Source organism: Neovison vison, chromosome 2 (assembly GCF_020171115.1).
Source record: "Neovison vison isolate M4711 chromosome 2, ASM_NN_V1, whole genome shotgun sequence".
Classification (NCBI taxonomy): Eukaryota; Metazoa; Chordata; class Mammalia; order Carnivora; family Mustelidae; genus Neogale; species Neogale vison.
Window position 1 is genome coordinate 93,613,139 of NC_058092.1, and position 24,752 is coordinate 93,637,890.

At 35.1% G+C, this 24,752-nt stretch overlaps 1 protein-coding gene across 1 annotated transcript in view; it reads left to right on the forward strand.

Moving 5' to 3' along the window:
• Positions 1-24,752, forward strand: part of STXBP3 (syntaxin binding protein 3) — a 56,278-nt gene that overhangs the window by 18,900 nt on the left and 12,626 nt on the right. The window contains exons 4-11 of the mRNA XM_044238810.1: positions 1,066-1,142; positions 3,873-3,951; positions 5,263-5,363; positions 10,954-11,108; positions 14,526-14,616; positions 17,248-17,372; positions 20,521-20,616; positions 20,751-20,808. Of these exons, the coding sequence (XP_044094745.1) occupies positions 1,066-1,142; positions 3,873-3,951; positions 5,263-5,363; positions 10,954-11,108; positions 14,526-14,616; positions 17,248-17,372; positions 20,521-20,616; positions 20,751-20,808 (782 nt within the window). The remainder of the gene's footprint in view (positions 1-1,065; positions 1,143-3,872; positions 3,952-5,262; positions 5,364-10,953; positions 11,109-14,525; positions 14,617-17,247; positions 17,373-20,520; positions 20,617-20,750; positions 20,809-24,752) is intronic.

Sequence of the window (24,752 nt, forward strand, 5' to 3'; positions counted from 1 at the left end):
ATCTTTTTAATTCTTTCTGGGACTCTTGACAGCTTTAGTCTTAAAAGATGGTTCTCTTGATTTGTGGAATGATACTTCAGTTTTTTGTATTTTTTTTTAATATAGCTTTAACAGTTAATTTGACAATTTTGAGTTTACTAGTTTTAAATTTTCTTTTTTTCACATAAGTTAATTTTATGAACCTCTTAATTTCAATAATAAAACTATAATTGAGTAAATTTTGATATTTCATTATTAAAAATACTTTATCAATATTGCATAGTTTTAAAAGAATAAGTTAATTAGGAGTTTATTTGAAGAATATTTGTAGTTAAAACTTGGATTCTGGAGTCAAACAGATCTGGGTTGGAATCTTACCTGTTCTACTTTCTAGCTGTGTAACTTCGACAAGTTACTTAACAACTTCAAGCCTCAGTTTCCTCATTTGTAAAATAATTAACTTAAAGGTTTGTTATATAAAGCTTACTATAAGGTTTAACAGATAATTCATGTTAAGTGCTTAACCAAATATCTGGTATCATATTGCTATTATAGTAAAATATTTTAAAAAAGGAATACATATTTTAATTTTTACTGTATTTTTCTTGCTTGCTTCATGGCATGTTGCTTGCTTATGCTGGTAGACCCAACTATGAAATAGCTGCTTTATCTTTTTTTTCTCATGATGAGCACTTAGACCAGAGTTTCATTTTAGGGAAGGTACATTTTGGTACTTTTTTAAAAGATTTTATTTCTTTTTTGTATTTTAGAGAGAGAGAGGGTACAAGTGACAGAGCAGAAGGGAGAGGGACAAGCAGACTCTGTGCTGAGCATGGAGCCTTATGTGGGATTCAATCCCCAGACCCTGAGATCATGACCTGAGCCAAAATCAAAAGTTGGACGCCTAACTGACTGAGTCACTCAGGCATCCCTACATTTTGGGGATTTTTTGATTTATCAGATGGAGGCAAAGAAAATGTTAAACCAAGTATATTTGAATGTGTTTCCCTATTAGAAATAAGAAGTAAAGCTTATTTTAAAATTGTTTCCAGTGTTTGGTTTTATAAAATTACTTTTTTTTATTAGTTGTGGAGAATATTTATAAGAATCGAGAACCTGTCAGACAAATGAAAGCTCTTTATTTTCTCTCTCCAACATCAAAGGTGAGTATTTTGAATCTTTTTTTTTTTTTAAGATTTTATTTATTTATTTGACAGAGATCACAAGTAGGCAGAGAGGCAGGCAGAGAGAGAGGAGGGAGCAGGCTCCCTGCTGAGCAGAGAGCCTGATGCAGGGCTCAATCCCAGGACCCTGGGATCATGATCTGAGCTGAAGGCAGAGGCTTTAACCCACTGAGCCACCCAGGCGCCCAGTATTTTGAATCTTTAAAAGTTATGTTCATCATTTACCATTGACCTCATTTTCTCATAGAAAATTCAAATGAAACATTCTTTATTAGAAAAATAGTGCCATAAACTAGTTTGCTTAGGAAAAGTTTTTCTATGTTAGAAAATTGTTTCATTTGCACTCTTCTCAATGTGAATATATATAAGTGAAAGAATTCTCTCCCCTCCCACCATATATGAAAGCAGAATTTAATTGTATAAAACAGTAGCGTTTCTTTGAGTAATTTGTTACTCAGTGATGTTCCTGTGCAGTCATATTTTTTGGGATGACAGAAATGTACATAAAAGAAACAATCTTGGATTAATCCTTTATCTTAGTGACTTCTCTATGGCATACATTTATTTATACATATGCACACATGTATTTATGCATATAATCGTGTATGTAAATAAATTTTGCATGTCAAAGGAACATCTCAGTTTATGATCAGTGATTGAGCTCATACCTAAAGCCAAACTTTTAGATCTAAGTAAATACCAGATTCCTTTTTCTCTGCAGCATCTGAGAATGAATTTTCCAGTACGTCCTTTGGCTTATTCCAACTCAGAATGTTAGATTAGCAATTCCAGTTTCATTTCTTCTGATTCAGTTAGACAGCAGGAAGGAAAACCAGATATTCACTGTTTAGTCTCTGCATATTTGTTACTGGTGTTTTTTCTTTTTTTTAAAGATTCATTTATTTATTTTAGAGAGAGAGAGAATGGGAAGGAGGGGCAGAGGGAGAGGGAGAGAGAAACTCAAGCAGATTCTGCACTGAACAGGGAGCCTGATGTGAGGCTTGACTTCAGGACCCTGAGGTCACAACCTGAGCCAAAACCAAGAGTCATGCTTAACTGACTGAGCCACCCAGGTGCCTCTGGCTGCTAGTAGGTTTTAGTGACATTTTATATCCTAATGCTAATTCTTAGCAATAACAGATAATTGTATGGAAGACTATGTGGCCATTGGAAATGAGATTTCTAGGAAATTTTAGTGCTTTAGGTAATTGTTCATTTTTATTGTTAAGTGACAGAAAGGGGATACAAAATTGTGTATTTAGTAAAGGAGCAAAAGACTCAGAGAAAATGATACCTGAATGTTGCTCCTTTTTCTACTATAACCAACTCCAGTTTCTGTTTCAGTTCTTAGTCAGTTACTGTGTCCTATGTGCGTACCAGTGAGGGCTTAGGCTCATTGGGCACTAGTGGAGAAACCTAGTGAGAGACTTTCTTCCTCAGTGGCTAGGTGAGCCCCTGGAGACCAGCATCAGAGTATTCCCAACCAGGGGTCATAAAATAACAGATTTCAGAAGAGTTTGGCTCTAAGAGATTTTCTGGACCCCAAGGGAAAGGTTGGTTGGTGAAAAAGAGAAGCCCTGGTGGTTTGTTTGCTTATATACCTATAGCCCTCAAGAGGGGAAATCTTTTTGCCTTCCTCCTTTTGTGGAACTGCCTTTATTTAGGATTCTCCAACAATAAATCTAAGCCTCCAGTGAACTGACAAAGGAAAGCACTGACACATCTTAGTGGGTCAAGCTGTTAGAGAGAAGAAGTTCAGTAAGAATGAAGAGAATACACACCTTACAAAATATAGCTGCTTGGAGAGAAAAATGATGACCTGAACAGAAAAATAATATGCATAAGGAGAGTTTAGTATAGCACATAAAAAACTTCCTGAAGTTCAAAAATGTGATTTCTCATTTGAACAGTTAATTGCAGAAAAGAATAATTATCATTGAAATTTGAATTAGTAGCCTAGAAGGTCAAAATGGAACATCTCAAAGCAAAAAAAAAAAATAAGTCATGGAAATTATGGGGGAAAGATAAGAGGCTTGCTGTATAGAGCCATGAGTTCTAACAGAAATAGTTCTAGGACTTCAGAAGGAGATAACGGAACAGATGGAGGAGAGAGCATTAAATTCTAAATTCTTCATTTTTGCTGCCAAACCATTGTATCTTTAAAACTACCAACACTAAAAAAAATAAATAAATAAGTAAAATTATCAGCACTGAGGCATGTAAGAACTACCAGATTGTATTACTTGCCATTCCTTCTCCTTGCAGTCATTTCCCAACCTCTGGGTCTTTCATTATCCCTTGCCAGTTTTACTCCTAGCTCACTGTTAACTCCCTTCAGCTCCTCTTCAATCATAGCCAATGGCTTCATTATCCAGGTAGATAACCTTTCTAGTATATTCATTGGCCTCTCAACTCCTTGATTTGTTACCTTCTAATCTTATGTTTAGCTTCCCTGTCACTGAATTGTTCCTGGACCTTCTCATTGCTGAAACTACTCTGTTCATAACGTATGACCTTACTACTTAGGTTTTTCACTATTACTGGCTAGACAAAATAGCATTTTAAAAAAAAATCAGTTTATAAAGTAAACTTTTGGAAAGTTAAGATTTTGTTTTATTATAAAAAAGAATAATCTTGGTTATTTCAAACACCTAGCATATTTAAATTAGTATTTGATTATATGTTTATTAACACCTAATCTTTTTTAAGTCTGTAGACTGTTTTTTACGTGATTTTGCAAGTAAATCTGAGAACAAATACAAAGCAGCATATATATACTTCACTGACTGTAAGTAGCTTTGTAGAAGTATTATTTCATTGTTTAAAATCTATCAATTATTAGTTATTTCTTATAATACTATTATAATACTATGATTTTCTATTTATGGCTTATTCTTATTAGGTTAGAAAGAATCTAAAGATATAAGATCATATTCTAATTCATTTAAGGTGATAGAAAATTAAATTCTGAATTAGCCATGTTTTGCTGGTATACAGTGGTAGGGGGTTGGTGGTGAAGGCTGTCCCTCAAATTTTATGCTGATGATAGGATAAATTTTTTTAATTAAAGTTTTAATTGGGTATTTGATTATATAATCAAAAATAAGACCCCTTGGGAGAGTATGAAGAAATTGCCATCTGTTTGGCAAATATTAATGGAGAGAATCTGTCACATTTCTCTTACCATGCCATATGTTCAAATAGAAAGCAGCTAAAGTAAAGAATCACAGAGAAGTCTAGAAACACATATAATTCTGCTTTATGTTATACCTTACATAATAAAACTGCAAAATGAAAGTGCCATTCATCTAAGTGCAGCCTTGGTCTGTGCTATTAGAGATTCATCATTTTAAATAGTATATTGTTTTTCCTGTAAGTTATTATTTATTTCATGCCTGTAGTAGTTTTCATTTTAAAAGCATCATGCCATACTATTTATCTTTAAATAATTTTATTATATAGAAATTCGTGTTTATGGAATTGATAAAATTTAATGAATGTGAAGCCTCTTAAGGAAACTTAAGGCTAAAGAATATAATGTTAAAAGACTCTAGAACCCAGTGGTTATGTTCCAACCTAGATTAAAGGTGGTTTTGGAAGGAATAGAATCTAAGGTCCAGAATTTATTAGTCTTAGGATTTCCTGACATTAGAGAAGTTCTTGTAATATATACAAGGAAAAAAACTAACAATTTGTGTGGTATGGTTGCACTTAGTGGCAGATTTAGAAAAGTAGTATAAATTCCTAACAAGTTCTGAAAGTCCTGTAAAAGTTTATTAAGTCATGGGTTTGGACCTGATTTTCTGTCCTGATAATTTTAGTTTACTGCGTAAACAGCAGTTTAAGGAAATAATCTTAGCTTATGGTGCCTATGAATGGAGAAAATGGAATTTCTATTACAGTCCTCTTGGCTAGAATATCTGCTCTGTAAAGGGAAGAAGAATATTTACATATTATCTCATCCTCATAGTAAATTACTTTGTAAAAGTCACTAATTTATATGTAAAAAATAAAAATTCTTGGATGTTGAAATGATTTATTCAAAAGAATAAAAATTTAGATGGAGTTACATGTTTTGATTTTTCTTCCTCTCTCTCAGTTTGTCCTGATAGTCTCTTTAACAAAATTAAAGCTTCTTGTTCCAAGTCAATAAGAAGATGTAAAGAAATAAATATTTCCTTCATTCCACTTGAGTCTCAGGTACTTTCTCTTTTTATTTTTAATTTTAGTTCATAATAGACTTTATTATGTGTATTTGGTGATTTTGAACAATCCACAAATAATCATTTCTCATGATAAGGGAAAGGAAGATGAGCATAAATTGGAAGAGAACATGAAAGTGGAGCTTAAATTTCATGGCTGTTGCTAAGTGCTGTGTATGTCAAGTTTTATAGCACTGTTAGATTATGAAATCAAAAGATTTTGAGCAGTCTATGTTAGATGACTCAAAGAAATCGTTTTAGCTTCTGTGACCATTTGTGATATTAAAACAAATGTTCATCAATAAATATTTTCTATAACATGATAGAGGTTATCTTAATTTATGAAATTTTTAATTTTTAAAGTTCATTTTGACTTTGGAATAGTTATAAGCCTTCAATTAATAATAATAACGGTGATAGGAAATACTTACATCATATTCTCCATGTGCCAGACTCTTTCCTAACTGTTTTCCATGAATATATTCATGTAAATTCTCATAATAGTTCTCTGAATAGATAGTAATCCTATCTTCATTTTAAAGATGGGGAAATCAAAAAAGTTAAGTAACTTGCTCCAAATCAAACAGCTAGTACATTGCTCAGCTCTGATGTGCTCTGTTCTCTGTATTTGGATTCTAGCATTTCATAGAATTGTAATAGCTCACTGTTGTTTGGAACTATAAGGTCAATATATTAAGAGGAATGTCCTAGAAAAGGGTTTTTTCCTTTAAGCTGTTGCTGTTTTGGGCAAAGAAAAATTAAAATCCAAATCATAAAATTTTAAGATACCTGTTTAACATTAGACTGTTTCCAAAGGTTACCTTAGACCTGTTCCTTTGAATGTGATATGTAAAGTTAATGTAGGGTGAAATAGGCTTCCTAAATGATGTGGGATATAAATGGTAGTATGAGAAATATTACAAGCATATCCAGAGCATCTGCTGTACAAATGGTAAATATAGTTTTAGTCTCAGAATTCATTAAAATTCTGCAGTTGCTGTATTTGAAGGAGAGATTTGTGTAGCTTTCTGACCAATTTGATTGTTGATGGAAATAACTTGTCTTTGTCTATATAGAGAAATCTCATGAGAATCTTCTTACTGGTCTTTGCAAAATGTTGTGATTATTTAAGGTCCTGTCTACTTTTTTTTTCCCTTATCAAGTTTTGCCTTTATCTCCTTGATAAATATCTTCAGAGGGTTTACTTAGTAAATTTAACTGTTATGGAGAAATTATAGTGAAAATATTTTGAACTCTTGTTCACTTATGAGTGAAGATATAAATGAAATACAACTAAGTGGTTTGAGCTATGAGTGTAGGCATATATGAACATTTATCAAGATCTTGTGCAATGGACATCATCTGCTAGGTGCCAAGTGGTTTGCTCTACTGGGCATGGTATATGCCCTGCACACACCCGAGTGCTATAATAGAAATCCAAAGAATTTATACATCTTCAAAAAGATATCAATTAAGATTAGGTTTAACTGCATATAATAGAAAAATTTATTTTCAGTACCTTAAACAAGACAGAAATTTATTTTTTCCTAATGTAAAAGAAGTCAGGAAATGGGTTATGTATGGCTGGTATGCTGGCTGTACAGAATTGTCAAGGGCCTACTCTAGGCATGACCCTCATGGTCCAAGGTAACTGTAGAATCATTTCATCTTTATTTGAGGAAGCAGGGTGAAAGAGAGAATGAAGGAAATATATAGATTTCATTTATGTCTTTTTGGCTAAAATTTAGTCATGTGGGTATACTTAAGTGTATAAATGTAGTCTTTTATGTAGGCATATGTAGCTGCTTCCTCCAAAGAATTGGTGTGGTTACTGAAAATTAAGAGAAGAGTGGTTTTGGGGGAGGCGGCTCACAGTCTACCACAAGAGAAGAGAGATTAATTCATACTAGGAGAATGAGAAAATATTTAATGAATGGATAGAATTTCATAAGGCAGTAATGAAGAGGGAAAGAAGAGGAAAGTGAAAATAGCCTGAATGCAAAGATGCAGAAGCAGAAAAGTGCAGGGAAACAGCAGAAGTACAGATTATAAGGAGTGAAGATACGATAGATAAGTCTATCTCTAAGGTAGGTTGGGTAGGAGTCTCCAGGTCCCACCAAGAATAGTGGTGGAAAATGCACTGATACAGAAGACCATGGAACTCCTCCTAATGTCTTTAAGGAAAAGTACAAGTCAGGAAATCACTGGGGAGAGATTGTCAAAATCAGATATGATAGTGCTCCAAAGAAAAGCTGGACGTTAAGCACATTTAGAGGTCGCATGGAGAGGAAGGAGGTTGATTCACTCTTGAATTTGAGTCAGAGATTAAAGAAACCTCTCTCTTTCCCTCTCAGAGGGTTTAAGATAATTAGTGCTATCACATACACATTAAAGCAGTTAGATGGAAAGCAGTCAGTAATATAGGGGAGTTTGATTACAGTGGACTTAGGGAGTACAAAGAGTCTGGTGTAGTTAGTATAGAGGGTACTAGAGCATGTCTACATAGAAATAGAGCTAAGCCAGTTATAGATTAGCAAGAAAAATAGATGGAGATGGAGAGAGTCTTTTTTTTTTTTTTAAGATTTTATTTATTTATTTGACAGACAGAGATCACAAGTAGGCAGAGAGGCAGGCAGAGAGAGAGGAGGAAGCAGTCTTCCCGCCGAGCAGAGAGCCCGATGTGGAGCTCCATCCCAGAACCCTGGGATCACGACCTGAGCTGAAGGCAGAGGCTCTAACCTGCTGAGCCACCCAGGCACCCCGAGAGTCTTTATTTAAGGAGCTAATTATGGGTCATAAAGTTGAAGAAAGTATTTGGTAATAGTGTAAAGGAACATGTAATGGTGGTGATGGAAAGTGGAGAAGAGGAAAAGGAAGAAAATGGAAAAAATTTGAGGGTTGAATGAAAACCAACTCCAAATTTCTCTTGGGTTCATTGGAATATTAGGTAGCTTAGATTAATTTAAACTGTGGTAACAGCTCCTTAAATCTCAGTATATTAACAACCAGGTTTATTTCTCATTCATGTTATTGTCCATTGTGGTTTGCCTGGGGCTTTGCTCTGTATATCTTCATTCCAGCACTGAGGCTGAAGGAACAGCCCTTGTCTGGGACATAGCAGAGGGAAAAGAGAAATGGTGGAGTCACACAGTGGCTTCCCCCACCCATGTATGCAGAATGACTTTTAAAGCTTTTGAGGGGGAGTAGCACATGTCACTTCTATTCATATTACAATGACCATAGCCAGGGCTGACTTCAGTGAGTGAGAGGCCCTTTAGGAAAGGGCAGTATTTTTTGTTAAGAATAGAGATAGAGAGGAGAGATAGAGAGCAGGGGTGTTGGGGTGGGAGAGGGGGAGAATCTGAAGGAGGCTCTACACCCAGTGCAGAGCCCCCCAGGGCTTGATCTCACAACCCTGAGATCATGACCTGAGCCAAATCAAGTTGGACTCTTAATTGATTGAGCTACCCAGGTACCCCAGGCCAGTAAGGTTTTTTTTTTTAATTACTATATAATGTATTATTTGTTTTGGGGGCACAGGTCTGTCATTTATCAGTCTTACACAATCCACAGTGCTCACCATAGCACATACCCTCCCCATTGTCCATCATCCAGCCACCCCACCCTACCTACCCCTCCTCCACTCTAGCAACCCTCAGTTTGTTTCCAGAGATTGAGAGTCTGGGTTGTTGGGGGGAGGGGATTAGGGAGAGGGTGGTTGGGTTATGGACACGGGGGAAAGTGTGTGCTATGCAGTGTGTAAACCTGGCGATTCACAGACCTGTACCCCTGGGGCTAATAATACATTATATGTTAATAAAAAATTTAAAATTTATTTTTTAAAAAGAGCCTCTTATGGTTTGTCTCTCTCTGGTTTCATCTAGTTTCACTTTTTCCTCTCTTCCCCTGTGGTCCTCTGTCTCGTTTCTCAAACTCCACATATCAGTGAGATCATATATAATTATCTTTCTCTGACTGACTTATTTCACTTAGCTTAATCCCCTCTAGTTCCATCCACATCATTGCAAGTGGCAAGATTTTATTTCTGATGGCTGCATAATGTTCCACTGTATCTATATACGATATCTTCTTTATCCATTCATCTGTCTATGGACATCTGGGCTCTTTCCATAATTCGGCTATTGTGGACATTGCTGCTGTAAACACTGGGTTGCACATGCCCCTTTGGATCACTACATTTGTATCTTTGTGGTAAATACCCAGTAGTGCAATTGCTGGGTCGTAGAATAGCTCTATTTTCAACTTTTTAAGTTGTCCAGAGTGGCTGCACCATCTTGCATTCCCACGAACAGTGTAGGAGGGTTCCCCTTTCTCCACATCCTCCCAACATCTGTTGTTTCCTGACTTGTTAAATTTTATCCATTCTGACTGGTGTGAGGTGGTATCTCATTGTGGCTGATTTGTGTTTCCCTGATGCCAAGATGTTGAGCACTTTTTCATGTGTCTGTTGGCCATTTGCATGTCTTCTTTGCAGAAATGTCTGTTCATGTCTTCCCAGGGCAGTAAGTATTTTTGAACAGATATTATCTACCATTGTGTGATAGTGTACTCTAAGGAGTGCTTTTTGGAAGTTCATACAACAGCCAAAACTTTGAGCAACACAGACAGAAGTGGATTAGCTATGGCTAACTCTCATTCTGCGTTCAGCCTGTTGCTCTTGGTTATGTGTTAGGTTCAGAGAGATGAATGACTGTACAGTGAAAAGGAAACTTTCACAAGGAGGGTTATTCATAATTCAGTAGTTAACCTATAATATTTATTACATACCTATTTTTACACTCACTCAATGCGTTATCCTAGGCTAAGAGGAATTGCTACAAAATATGCTAACATATTTTGTTTAAAAAGAAAAAGAAGTTTAATAGAGAACTTCCAACCCCCATTAGAGAACTTCTTCTTTTGTACTCTTCGAATAACACAATAATAGTAAATCTCTAATCCAGTTCTTTATACATAAGTAAATGCTTTTGTTAGTTAAATGACTGTGTCTTTGAGGTTTCATTATATCTGTGATTAGACCAATTACTATGTCTGGCACAATACTGTGTTTTTGGAAAATATGTTTTTCTATTTTAAAGACTTGAAGAGTATAAGCTAAAGAATTGAAGAAACATCTCAATTATGGAAAGGTTCTAGGTTATTCTCTAATAGATTAAGATTTTTAATGTATGTCAAATATATAGACCAGTTTTGTCTTTGTTGTATTTGTGCCAGGTATTAGATTTTTATTTTAGTTTGACTACCTCAGATTCCTTCATCTGTTGCACAGGTAGTGAAAAAACAAACAGTACAATCTATATATGAAACAAGAACTGAAGGAGAGAGGTAGACTAAGGAGAAAATGAGAGAGTGAGAAAAGAAATAAGGATGAAATCAAGAGGACAGAGAGAAAATGAGAGTTGATTAAGGTAAAGACACAGTGGTCTCAGGAAACAGCATGGTTAGTGCAAGTAATTTCTTTTGATTTCCAAATAATAGCTGCATTTTTCTTGATTGATTTTTTTTTTTTTCATTACATCACCAAATTAACAACAGTTTGACCTTTTTTTTTTCTTGGCCTAACTTAGGTTTATACTCTTGATGTACCAGATGCATTCTATTACTGTTACAGTCCAGACCCTAGTAATGCAAATGGAAAAGATGCCGTTATGGAAGCAATGGCTGAGCAGATAGTTACAGTGTGTGCTACCCTGGATGAAAATCCTGGAGTAAGATATAAAAGGTAAAAAAACACTCAACAATGTCTGTATGTTATGCTTCCTACTTGGTCTCCAGTTTAGAGGTAGGTAATGTCTCTGTGCTTATGTTTATTGGTTTGCAGTTTATTGTCCATGTAGAATTATGCTGTATATATAGAAGATTTCAAGTTTAAGGTTGAGGGGTGCCTGGGTGGCTCAGTTGGTTAAGCGCCTGCCTTTGACTCATGTCATGATCTCCAGGTCCTAGGATCGAGCCCCAGGGCTCTCTGCTCAGCGGGGAGCCTGCTTCTCCTCTCCCTCTATCTACTGCTCTGCCTACCTGTGCTCGCTCACTCTTTCAAATAAAGAAAGAAAATCTTTTTTAAAAGTTTTAAAAATAAAGTTTAAGATTGAAATTTCAGAGCAACTTAAAGCCTGTTACGAAATTTCAGTGCTTAAATTTGGTATGGGGCACCTGGGTGGCTCAGTGGATTAAGCCTCTGCCTCCAGCTCAGGTCATGATCTCAGTGTCCTGGGATCAATCCCTTCACTGGGCTCTCTGCTCAGCAGGGAGCCTGCTTCCCCATCTTTCTCTGCCTGCCTCTCTGCCTACTTGTGATTTTTCTTTCTGTCAAATAAATAAATAAACTCTTTGTAAAAATTATTTTGATATGATTTGCAAATACTTTTTCATGAGTTTAAGGAACATTTAGGAAATGTCTCTATTGCCATATAGAGAATACAGTCTTAAAATTAATGTTCTATTAAATTTTCACCAAATTTGAATGGCCATATTATCTGAATAGTGGTTTTAGTGTTGAAGTATGTATGTATTTATTTGTCAGAGAGGGAGAGGGAGAGCACAAGCAAGGGGAGTGGCAAGCAGAGGGAGAAGCAAGCTCCCCCCAAGCAAGGAGTCTGAATGTGGGACTCCATCCCAGGACCCTGGGATCATGACCAAGCTAAAGGCAGACACACCAAACCAACTGAATTACCCAACTGTCCCTCAGAGTATTTATAGTATCTAATTCCAGTGGCCATTTTAAATAGATTACGGTTTTTTTTTTTAAGAGATGAAGTTTGTCTTTAATACTATGTACCTTTATTTATTTGCTTTTTAAAAATAAAATTTAGTGTAAATTGCATAAATTATATGTGTATGGCTTGATAAATCATTCCAAAGTGAACATATCCCACTAACTTCACCAAGGTCAAGAAATAGAACATGCATGGCATCTCAGAGGTTCTACTTGTGACCCCCCTTGATGACCACCCCCTTCCTCCTCCCTAAAAGTCACTGCTATCCTGACTTCTAACACATATTTTAGGTTTGCATGATGTCGAACTTGGTGAAAATGGAATCATATGATATTTTTTTGTTTCTGGCCTCTTCATTCAACATTATGTTCTGAGAGTCATCTGTTTTGTATGTAACCAGCTTGGATTTTAATCTCTGCTAATTGCTAGCTGTGTAGCCCTTTTGCCCTCAGCTTCCTTATCTATGAACTCTGTAAAGCATTCAGAGTAGTGAATGGCACCAATAAAATGATAGTAGTAAATATACAGTGGTACAACTAATAAGCATTGTCACTCATTTCTCTTTTAGAATTTTCTTTAATTTAAACATTGGCATTGGTCAGGTTAGTTGGCTGAACTGTTCAATGTGATACTTTCAGTTACATTACTCTTTAAAAAATCTGTTAAAATATAACAAATCTCCTTAATTTAGATGCTACCTAATAGGCTCTACTCATACATTCATCAGATATTGAAAACATTATTTTTCTTTTCTTTTTTTTTTTTTTTAATTTTATTTATTTGACACAGAGAGAGAAATCACAGGTAGGCAGAGAGGCAGGCAGAGAAAGAGAGGGTGAAGCAGGCTCCCTGACGAGCAGAGAGCCCGAGAGTCTCAGGACCCTGAGACCATGACCTGAGCCGAAGGCAGAGACTTAACCCACTGAGCCACCCAGGCGCCCCGAAAACATTCTTTTTCTTATAGGTGATAAACTAATTACATTCTGAACTCAGGGAATAGAGCTAAGTGGTTTATCTTCTGCTAGAGTTCAGTTGCCGTTCAAGTTTCTGCTCTTGGTGTTGGCGCTGTTCAGGATGAGTAAATATAACCAATTAATAATTTAAAAGCTCACCAATGGACCTGTCTTGAATTACTACAATAGTTATAGAATAATCCAGTTATATCTTATGGATTGTTAAAGTATAATTCAAACATAAAATTACTTCCCCTTGAAAACATTTTAAAGCAAAATGTGTAATAAATTATTATATGTAGTTGCTGCTTTATTTATTTTTAAGGTAGTAAACCTAAAGAGTCTTTTAACTTTGAATCCCTCACAATGAGACCTTCCGTTTTTGAGGTTGGTGTGCTAATTGAGGAGCCTTTTCCAGCATTTTTCTTGTAGACTCAAAAGCAACACAAATGTAACTGGTCATGAAGATGTAATTTAGACTGTGATTTTATCATTTTAGTAGAGAGTGATATAAAAATTTTATGCAAAAGATTATATTTGAAATCTTATTAGCTGTTAGAGAACACATTGGGAAATCTCACTGCTAGGAGGAAGGATAATAGGTCAACTAATTTGGAGAGTAATATGTTAATATCTAAAAATGTAAAAAATATATACTTTATGACTCAGCAATTATACTTTTAGATGTAGAAAAACGTACATGTAGATTTATTTACAAAGATAATTGTTTCAGTGTTGTTTGAAATAGTATGAAATTGAGAATGACTTAAATGTCTGTCTTTAGAGGCACCTGGGTGGCTCAGTGGGTTAAAGCCTCTGCCTTTGGCTCAGGTAAAGATCCCAGGGTCCTGGGATCGAGCCCCGAATCAGGCTCTCTGCTCAGCAGGGAGCTTGCCCCCCCCACCCCCGCCTGCTTCTCTGCCTACTTGTGATCTCTGTCAAATAAATAAATAAAATCTTTTTAAAAAATGTCTATCTTTAAGGGAATGAATGCATGAAATCCAGTATAATTATATGATGGAATACAATGAATTAATCTGATGTATGTCAACATAGATAGATCTCAAACATATATAGAACATATACTATTAAACATTTATAAAATAGTAAATATATGTAACAGCATTGACAGGAAGAATACACACCAAATTCATGATAGTGGTTGCCATTGGGGGTTGGATAGAGGTAGAGGAGAAGCCTAGGAATTGGGAAGGGAATAAAGGGAGCTGCAGTTTTATTTATATTATTTTTTTTACATTAAGAAAGTCTTAAGTACATATGATAAGGTCTACATTTGTAAAATCCAGACAAATTGGTATAACATCATATTTGATATATTATTATCTGAACTCTGTTTATAAACTCTTTTAAATTAATAAATTGTGTTGTTTAATTTTAGAATTCAGCTTTATGATATTATAACATGTTTTGAAAGAAAGATAATTGTTTGAACATTTTTTCCACTTTCAGTAAACCTCTAGATAACGCCAGTAAGCTTGCCCAGCTTGTTGAAAAAAAACTTGAAAACTACTACAAGATTGATGAAAAGAGCCTAATAAAGGTAGTGTATAAAAGGCAAATAGTGATTATGCACAAAGTCTGTCTTATTTCTTCATAAACAAAAAAAACACTAGTGTTCATTTTCTGGTACTGATTTGGGAATCATTAACGTAGATGATAGCTGAAAGCTTAATACTGTGGTTTTGTGGGGAAGATACAGGTTTTGAAGTGAGCACTGTATCCAAATCCTGGCTTTGCCATTTAATTCATAGATATGTCACTTTGGTTAAATTATGTAACTTCTTATGTAATTTCCTAAGTTTTTTTATCTGTAAAATGGGGATAATAAGAATACCTTTTTTAAAGTAGAGAGAGGGTTAAATGAGTTATTACTGTTAAAGTTCTCATAATGATGCTTACTACTGAGTAAACAATAAACACAGTTATTATTACTAGGTCTGACTTTGCACAAATTATCTACTTTCAGTTGTATTTTCATCTATAAAATGGATGAAATAAATGTATAGCTTGCTTGGTTGGTGTGAAGATTAGGTGAAATAATGTGTCTGGCACATATAGGAATTTAATAAATGGCAGCAGTTGTTATCTTATGAAGATAATATAATCAGAGACTAAGATTGGGATTTGGAGAATACTGCATTTAGGCTTGGGTTAGAGAATGAAGAATCTGAGGAGACGGAAGGAGGTGGGGCTAGGGGGCTAGGGACCCATATGAAATGAGTGGAAGAAATTGTTGCTAAGTTAGAACTAAGAGGAGATGGGCAAGGGAACCACTGATACAGTGTTATTTAATAAGTGGAATGAAAAGAATAATTCATAGCATGTAATGGGAATGTAGGCAGGGGCTTAAACTTTTTCTAACTGGAATCTTGGAATGCACCACAGAGGAATAGGCTCTTTAGCTTAAAGCACAAGTACAGTATTATAGAAGAGGAACGTTATTGCTTAGATAACCAAATTCTTTGGCAGAGGCATAATGAAAAAGGGAAATTCACAGACAACTGCACTGGAATGAGAGGGTGTAAGCTTAGATGTAATGTTAGTTTAGAACTTTAAAAGTTACTAGAGGTCTGGTGAAAGCCATTCTGGTTATAGTTAAGAAGACAGTGGCTCGGTGTATAGCATAGTAATGTAATAGTCAGTAAATGTATGTTGAATGAGGGAAGAGATATATGATCAGTATGTTAGTAAATATCCTTTTGTCCTTCATAATTTCAATGAAAAAAAAAAAAGACAAAAGGCACACACACACAAAAATTGTCCTTTCCATTTTTCCTTCAAACACTTGATACTTTTCCTTCACTTAAAGACATGATGAAGTGTCACCTCCTTTCAGAAGCATTTCCTGAATGCTCCTCAGGTCAAATGATACTTCCTTCCACATATTGTCATAACCCCAAGCCTTGATATAACACTTATATTGCACTATCTTTTTCCTGTTTGTGTTTTTGAGGACTTATAACTTAGATATATTGAAGGCTTACTAAGTGCTAGTTACTAAATGTATTATGGTGTTATTACATTAAATCTTACAATAATATTACACAGCAGAGGTTCTAGTTTTATTTTGTTTTACAAACGAGAATACTGAGATACTAACAGGTTAAACAGTTTGTCCAAAGTCTTACAGCAAGATAATGGTCAAGACTTGGATCTGTGTAATTCCAGAGTATGTGCTTTTAACCACTGTACCATACTGGCTCAAGGTTTAAATGAGTAAACAGTTAATTAAACATTTTTTAAAGGTCTATTTCATGTAATTTACCTGTGTCTCATATATGTAAATAAATAGGAAATGTTTGTCTAATGCGTTGTAGTTATTTTTTTTTCTTCTAAGATTTTAATTAAATTCAAGTTAACCTATAGTGTAGTATTAGTCTCAGGAGCAGAACTTAGTGATTTATCACTTGCATGGAGTTATAGTTACTTCTTACTGCTTTAAATAATAACCCAAAGAATTTATTACTTTCTGAAATGAAGTATCAAAGATACTGATAATAACAATACCTTTCCCAGAACTATTATTCACTGTTTAATGATTAGTGATGTTTGTAAATTAATAACAAGACTTTCATTTTGATTTGCCATCTTAGTTGGCATCCGTATAATCTTTTTAATAGTATAACAGTTAAGAGCACAGGCATGGAGTGAAACTGACCTGGATTGGAATCTCCATTCTGCCACTTACTAGCTGTGTAATTTGGGCAAGTTACTGAATTTTAAGCTTAATACCCTCATCAAATGCAGATAATAATACTGCCTCACAGGGTTGCTATGATAATTCAATTACTTATTTTTTGCTTAGCACATGTGCTTAGAATCTTAGTAGTAACTACTGTTCATAATTTCTATCGGTTTTAGTGTTTATGGAGCTGAATTCCTAAGAAAATGAATTTTAGTGCAGGGCAAATGTTACTTTTTTTAAAATGAATTTTCACAATATTGTTTTATTGTATATAGCCCCTTAATCTAATTATGAAAGCTTTTGTTTTTGTAGTCTTGTTTTTTTCCCTTACTGTGCCACTCCGATTTTTCCATTTTAATAGAACTTCACATTCTTAAGAATGAGACAGAACTTAGGAAAAGTCTGCTTTTGTTTTCTGAGATATTAACAAGGTGTTCACACAAAGAAATTGAAGTTTCTGAAGATAATTTTATCTTGTTATTCCAGGGTAAAACTCATTCCCAGCTCATAATAATTGATCGTGGCTTTGATCCTGTGTCCACTGTCCTGCATGAACTGACCTTTCAGGCAATGGCATATGATCTACTGCCAATTGAGAATGATACATACAAGCAAGTATAACTTGAAGGGCATATAAAGGGCATATACAAACAGGATATATAGGATTTGAGCATTCAATGATTCATTTAGGCACCAGAAATCTAAAGCCCCTGTAACTTTGATATTCAGAAACTTTATCATTCTCTTACCCTGTACTCAGAACATATTAAAAATATCTGGACCTTGTAAGTTAATGGGTAATTTGACTGCTTTGAAGCTTTTTTGGTGTAGTTGCCTCCTTAACTATGTGTATAACAAAGCTACATTTAAACAAGTAGAATTTGGACTTTCTGCTTATGTTAAGAGTAAATACCAGGCCAACTACTATATATTTATTGAAGTGGAAATCATTTTCAAACTTTTTAGGCCATAATTATTCCAGATCACGCACAAAAAAGTATCTGTGTGTATGACTTGTCAATATAATGTATTTGAGAAGATTAGAAGACTAGAAAACTGAATAGGTTTACTATTGAGAATAGGCATAATGTTACTAATTTGGTACCTGTTAACTCTGGTATAAGCATATTTACTTTAAAAGTAATGCCAAATAGAAAGCTAAATGAAAAGTGATATAGCTTTTCTATCAGGGAACTATTTTACTGTATTATTGTGAATCATTATGAGGGTATACAGGTGTACATATATGTTTATATTTACATGTTGATATCATAATCTCTAAGTCCAAATTGACATTTTTCATCTACGATTTACTGTTTAAGCACAGTGGTAAAAAGGAAACTTAGTTTTCTGAAATTTTTTGTTCAAATTAACTTAGTGATTTTAATTAAAAAATATTTTTTCTACTGTATGTGTTGTATTTATGTATTTTCTATTGTATGTTTATTTGCATTCTGGTCAAATCCTGGCTTCTGAATTTTTCTCTGTAATTTATATTAATGACTAGTGACATGGAGAAATCAGTATTACAATTTTTCTAATACAAAAATAGTTTCAAGCAGTTTATTCAGAATTTTCAGAAGAGATACTGTTTACCTGTCTTGTCCTTTAGGTTTCTAAACCTGCATTGCTCAAGAGATTTAGAAAAGTATTGAACTAGAAAAGAAAAAAAAAATTAAACTGATGGACACTTAATAAGTCTCTCCCTTACTCTTAAAAAAATTAAACCTTGCTTTCCTTGCCAGCAAACCTAGGGAAATAATTTTTTTTTTCTTTTTAAGTAGACTCCATGCCCAGCACAGAGCCATTGCAATGAGGGGCTTAAAGGGAGATTAATATTTTATTTAATTACTTATTTTTGGGAGAGAGGGGCAAAAAGAGGGAGAGAATCTTAAACAGGTTCCTCACCCAGCACGGCCCCCAAGATGAGACGTGATCTGACCTGAACCAAAAATCAAGAATTTTGGACATTTTAATGGACTGAGCCATCCAGGTGCCCTGAGAGATAAATATATATATATGTATACATATATATATATTTTAAAGATTTTATTTATTTATTTGACAAACAGAGATCACAAGTAGGCAGAGAAAACAGGCAGAAAGAGAGGAGGAAGCAGGCTCCCTGCTGAGCAGAGAGCCCGATGCGGGGCTTGATCCCAGGACCCTGGGATCTTGACCTGAGCCGAAGGCAGAGGCTTTAGCCCACTGAGCCACCCAGGCACCCCTGTATTTATTTATTTGATGGAGAGAGAGACACAGTGAGATGGGGAACACAAGCGGGGGAGTGGGAGAGGGAGAAGCAGCCTTCCCACTAAGCAAGGAGCCAGGTGTGGGGCTTGATCCTGGGCCCTGGGATCATGACCTGAGTTGAAGGCAGATACTTTAATGACTCAGCCACCCAGGCACACCCGGAGAGGTAATATTTTGTCCACACTGGGTGTGGAGCCTGCTTAAGGGAAAGGCTTTAAACAAAAACAAAAACCAGCAATAATCCCTATTATGAATCAGAGAAATCCAGAGATAAGACTAAGATGGAAGATTGAACGCCGTATGGTTTGTGCTCTATTACAGTTGTTAATGGAAACAGTACAATGCAGGAAATTCTAAGTATCCATATTCCATTTTTTATCTTGATGATCTTTTTAAATGTAGTCTTAAAATGGGGTTGTCTTTTTTAAGTATTGTTAGGCTTGCTGCCCTAATCTTTGTTTATAAATCAAAGGTTAAAGATGTTGTGTAAGTACAGTGGCATTTTAAATGGCAAATGGGCTGCTTCTGTCCTTAGTTTGTTCTGTTTAAGCACAATCATTGTACCTTTGGGTATCTGCACTTAAGACTGCATATGTAAATGGTTTTATAGGAGGGGCCTGTAATTTGGGGAGTTACAGAAGTGATTGTATTCATACAGTAGAAATCTACATTTAGAGCTAATCTGATCTAGAGCTGGGAAAGTTTAAAGCTGTTCTTTCTAATCTTGGCTCAGGAGATTGACAGTTCCAAGGGTGATTGAATCTCCCTAGCTCTATAGATGAAAAGAGTCTCTGCATAAAAAGGGAAGAGAGAAATAACATATGGGGAGGGAGGAAGCCCATTTTGAGTAATTTCATGAACCCCTTGAATTGCTTACTTCAATAGTACTCATTAAAGCAATCACAATTTTTTATCACTACATTAGTTTTCTCTCATTTCCTTTCCCATTCTTCAAAGGAGGTGTAGTTATACGATTAGAGAAGAATATAGAAACAGATGATAACATGTTTATGAATTTACTTACTTGGATACATGTTTATGAAAATGTTAACTTTGCAACACCTTCGGTATTTAATAGCCTACATTTGGAGGTGACATCTCTGTTCTTTTCTTAATGCATATTTGATAGTTGCACTGATGGTTATGAACACATTGAAATAGTATTTGAAGCAATTAGAAGATGTTAATACAGATTTAGTCTTGTTCTTAGAGTTGATTGTAGAATGTTGGATTTTTGTTCCATAAAACAACATTTTGCTGAGCTAAACCCTAACATTTGAAAGCAAAAATGTCTTGGTAGACATAGCACTTTGATTTCTAATGTAAGGATAGCAAGCAATATGCCTTAGTTTTGAGTAGGTATTCACTGTCATCCTAAAATACTGGATTGAATGTGTCTATTGTTCGATTTCTTGAGCTCTGTCTTAAAATTATTGTTTGTAAAAATGTTTCTTCCACTTTTGATGGGGGATAATCCAAAAGATTTATATTTCTGTCTACTTGTAGATACAAAACAGATGGGAAAGAAAAGGAGGCAATCCTTGAAGAAGATGATGACCTCTGGGTCAGAATTCGACATCGGCATATTGCAGTTGTGTTAGAGTATGTGAACCCATTTTAATATTTATTCCATATTTTTTAGGCACTAAGTTCATGATAGTGTATTTTATAATCTTAGAATTTTTCTGTAAAGAGTAACACCTTAGAAATCTAAAGAATTTTCTCAAATTTGACAGGGAAATTCCCAAACTAATGAAGGAAATTTCATCAACAAAAAAAGCAACAGAAGGAAAGGTAAGACTTTTATTTAACATTCAAAATAATGACGGTGAATTTTAAAATGTGTTTAAAATTTTTATTTTATATTTTTAATTTTCCATTTTGGGAAATTTCTAGTATATACAAAAGTAGAGAAAACAAACTCCTATGTACCCAATATCTAGTCTCAAGCGACATTTTGTCTGTCTTGCTTCATTGAGTTTTTTTTTTTTTAATTTATTTTATTTTAAAGATTTTATTTATTTGACAGACCAAGATCACAAGTAGGCAGAGGCAGGCAGAGAGAGGAGGAAGCAGACCCCCCACTGAGCAGAGAGCCTGATGTGGGACTCAATCCCAGGACCCCAGGATCATGACCTGAGTCAAAAACAGAGGCTTTAACCCACTGAGCCACTCAGGCGCCCCGAGTTAATTTTTAAAAAGCCATTTAGCCAATTTCATCAGTGCATTTTTTCTAGATTTTTAAATTTTGAGGTGTAATTTACCTGAGTGCATAAATCTTAAGTGTATACTAAGTAACTTTTTACATATACATACATATATATATATAAATCTCTTAAGTGTATACTTAAATCTTATACTTAAATCTTAAATCTTATACTTAAATCTTAAGTGTATACTAAGTATCTTTTTACATATATATGTATGTATATGTAAAAAGTTATATATATATATGTATGTATATGTAAAAATTACTTAGTATACACTTAAGATTTATGCACTTAAGATTTATGCACTTAAGATTTTTATATATATATATATAATATGTATATATATGTATATACATATATATGTTCTCTACAAGGAAATGTTCTCTACCTTGATTAAGGTGGTGGTTCCAAATATATATATGTATATACATATATACATAAGTACATAAGTACATACATATATACACATATATGTATATACATATATACACATAAATATGTATATACATATATATATTTGGAACCACCACCTTAATCAAGGTAGAGAACATTTCCATCATTCCAAAAGATTATGCAATAATATCATCTATGAATAAAAATATTTAGCCTGGTCCTTTCCAATCTTTATACATTTTAAAACAGTTTACTTAGTGGTTAATATCTCCTAGCTCTGTAATGTACAACAGAATTGATTATAGAGGATATCCTTGTCTGATTATAGAGGATATCTTTGTCTTATTCCCAGCCTGAGAAGAAACATGTTTGATATTTTACCATTGAGTGTTATGTTAGTTTTAGGTTATTTTAGATATATCCTTTTTTTTTCTTTTTTCTTTTTTTTTTTTTTTAAGAGAGGGAACACAGTTGGGTGGGGCAGGCAGAGGGCAAGGGAGAGAAAGAATCCCAGGTAGGCTCCACACCCAGAGTGGAGACCAGTATGGGGCTCCATCACACCACCCTGAGATCATGATACAAGCCAAAATCAAGAGTTGGGCACTCAACTGACTGAGCCACCCAGGCACCCCTTGATAAATCTTTTATCAGGTTTATCCCTTCTGTTCTTAATTGGCAAAACAGGTTGTTGTTGTGGTTTTTCTGATTAGAATGGGGTTGGATTTCATTGAATGCATCTGTTGAAATTATTTTTTTTTCTCCTTTTTTCTGTAAATGTGTTAACAAAGCAGTCCTGCATTCCTGGAATAAGTTGCACTGGTCTTAATGCATTATCCTTTTCCTTTGTCACTGAATCTGTTTGCTAATATTTTGCTTAGGATATTTGATTCCAGGTTTATGAGAACTATTTCTCTGTAACATTCCTTTTTTTTTCTTTTTTAAGATTTTATTTGTTTGTTTAGAGGCCTGTGCATGCAGGGGAGGGGCAGAAGGAGAGGAGGAGAGAATCTCAAGCAGACTCTGTGCTGAGCTCAAGGAGCCCAACTTGGGGCTTGATCTCATGACCTTGAGATCATGAGCTGAGCCAAAATCAAGGGTCAGACGTTCAACCAGCTGAGCCACCCAAGCGCCTCAAAATGTATCATTGTAGTCTACCGTAAAGTATACTTTTGCATCTCCTGAATAATTTAAGAACCTTATAACAGTTTAGCATTTACCCCCTTCCTCTTTTGTGCTAATGTTGTTAGATATTTTACTCAGCATGTGTTTATAAACTTAAGATGTTATTTTTGGGGACGCCTGGATGGCTCAGTTACTGAACTTTTTTTTCAGGCTGTTGGCAATTATGAATAAATCCACAATAAAACATTCAGGTTTTGTGTAAACAGATGTTTTCATTCACTTGGGTAAAGAATTAAGAGTGGGATTGCTGAGGGGCACTTCGGTGGCTCAGTCCATTAAGTGTCTGCTTTCAGCTCAGGTCATAATCATGGGACCCTGGGATCGAGCCCTACATTGGGCTCCCTGCTTGGCAAGGAGCCTGCTTCTCTCTCTACCTCTTCCCTTTGCTTATGCTCTCTCTCTTGCTCAAATAAATAGATAAAATCTTCGGGGAAAAAAAGTGGGATTGCTGGGTTATATAGTAAATGTATGGTTAACTTTATAAGAAAATTCCATACTGTTGTGGCTATGCCATTTTACAGTCCCGCTGGCAATGTAGGAGAGTCACTGTATTTTTAATTTCTTATATTGCATTTAGTTCTAAGACATTCATTGCATTTTTAAAATAAATTCTAGTTTTCTGTTGAAATACTGTATCTTTAATCTGTTTAGTCCATCTTTTCCTGTTTTCTTTAACATAAATGTGTTATTTTTGAATTTCTTTTCTGTTAACTCCCAACATCTGGATGGTCTTGGGTCAACCTCTTATTTTTTAACTCCAGTATAGTTTGACATACAGTGTTATGTTTCAGGTATACAGTATAGTGATTCAGTAATTCCATACATTACTCAGTGTTCATCATGATAAGTACACTCTTACTCTCTTACCTATTCTACCCATCCCCCTACCTGCCTCCCCATGGTAATCATCTGTGTGTTCTCTCTAGTTAAGAGTCTGCTTTTTGGTTCATCTCTTTTATTCTTTGTTCATCCGTTTTATTTCTTAGATTCCATGTGAATTAAATCATATGGTATTTGTCTTTTTCTGACTGACTTATCTCACTAGCATAATACATTCCAGCTCCATCCATGTTGTTTCAAATGGCAAGATGGTTTTTTTAATGTCCAAATAATATTCTGTTGTATATGTATACCATATCTTCTTTGTCTTGGGTCTGCGTTTATTGACTATTTTATGTTGATCACTTTTTTTTTAAAAGATTTTATTTGTTTGACGCAAAAATTTGTTTGAGAGAGACACAGTGAGGGAGGGAATACAAGTAGGGGGAGTGGAATAGGGAGAATCAGGCTTCCTGCTGAGCAAGGAGCCCGATGGAGGGCTTGATCCCAGGACCCTGGGATCATGACCTGAGCTGAAGGCAGACGCTTAATGACTGAGCCACCTAGGTGCCCCTCACTTTTTTCTGTCTTACATGATCAGTAATATTTTAGCATATGTTAGACATCACAGATGTCTAACATCTTGCAGAGACGCTAGATGATGTTCTCTCTGCAAAGACTATTGATTTCTGTTCTGGCAGGCATTTAATTTGCTCGTAAATAACCTTAATTCTGTTGAGACGTCATGCCAGGTGCTGTTATGGTGAGTGTATTTCCTTTTGTACTTAGCTCAAAGACAGTCCTAGTACTGAACATCTGGGATGTTCACTTGGCACTGTTCTTTGAATCAGAGAATACCAGTATTTTCTTGGCATTAAGACCCCTCTGAAATCCCTGTCTAGCATTTAGCTTCCCAGCAGTTGTTCTGTGCTAGGCCTTTAAGAGTTTTGCCCTTTACACACGCAGCTTAGCGTTTGGCTAGGGCTCCAAAGGCAATGCCTCTTTGAGTTACATCTTCAAGTTATGTTGTGACTGACTCTTTCCCTCTAGCACCTTGCCTCCCAGACCCTACCTCACCAGCCCCAAACTCTTATCTCTTTTTCCTCTGTCTAGAGAGACTAGTGCTTTTTACTT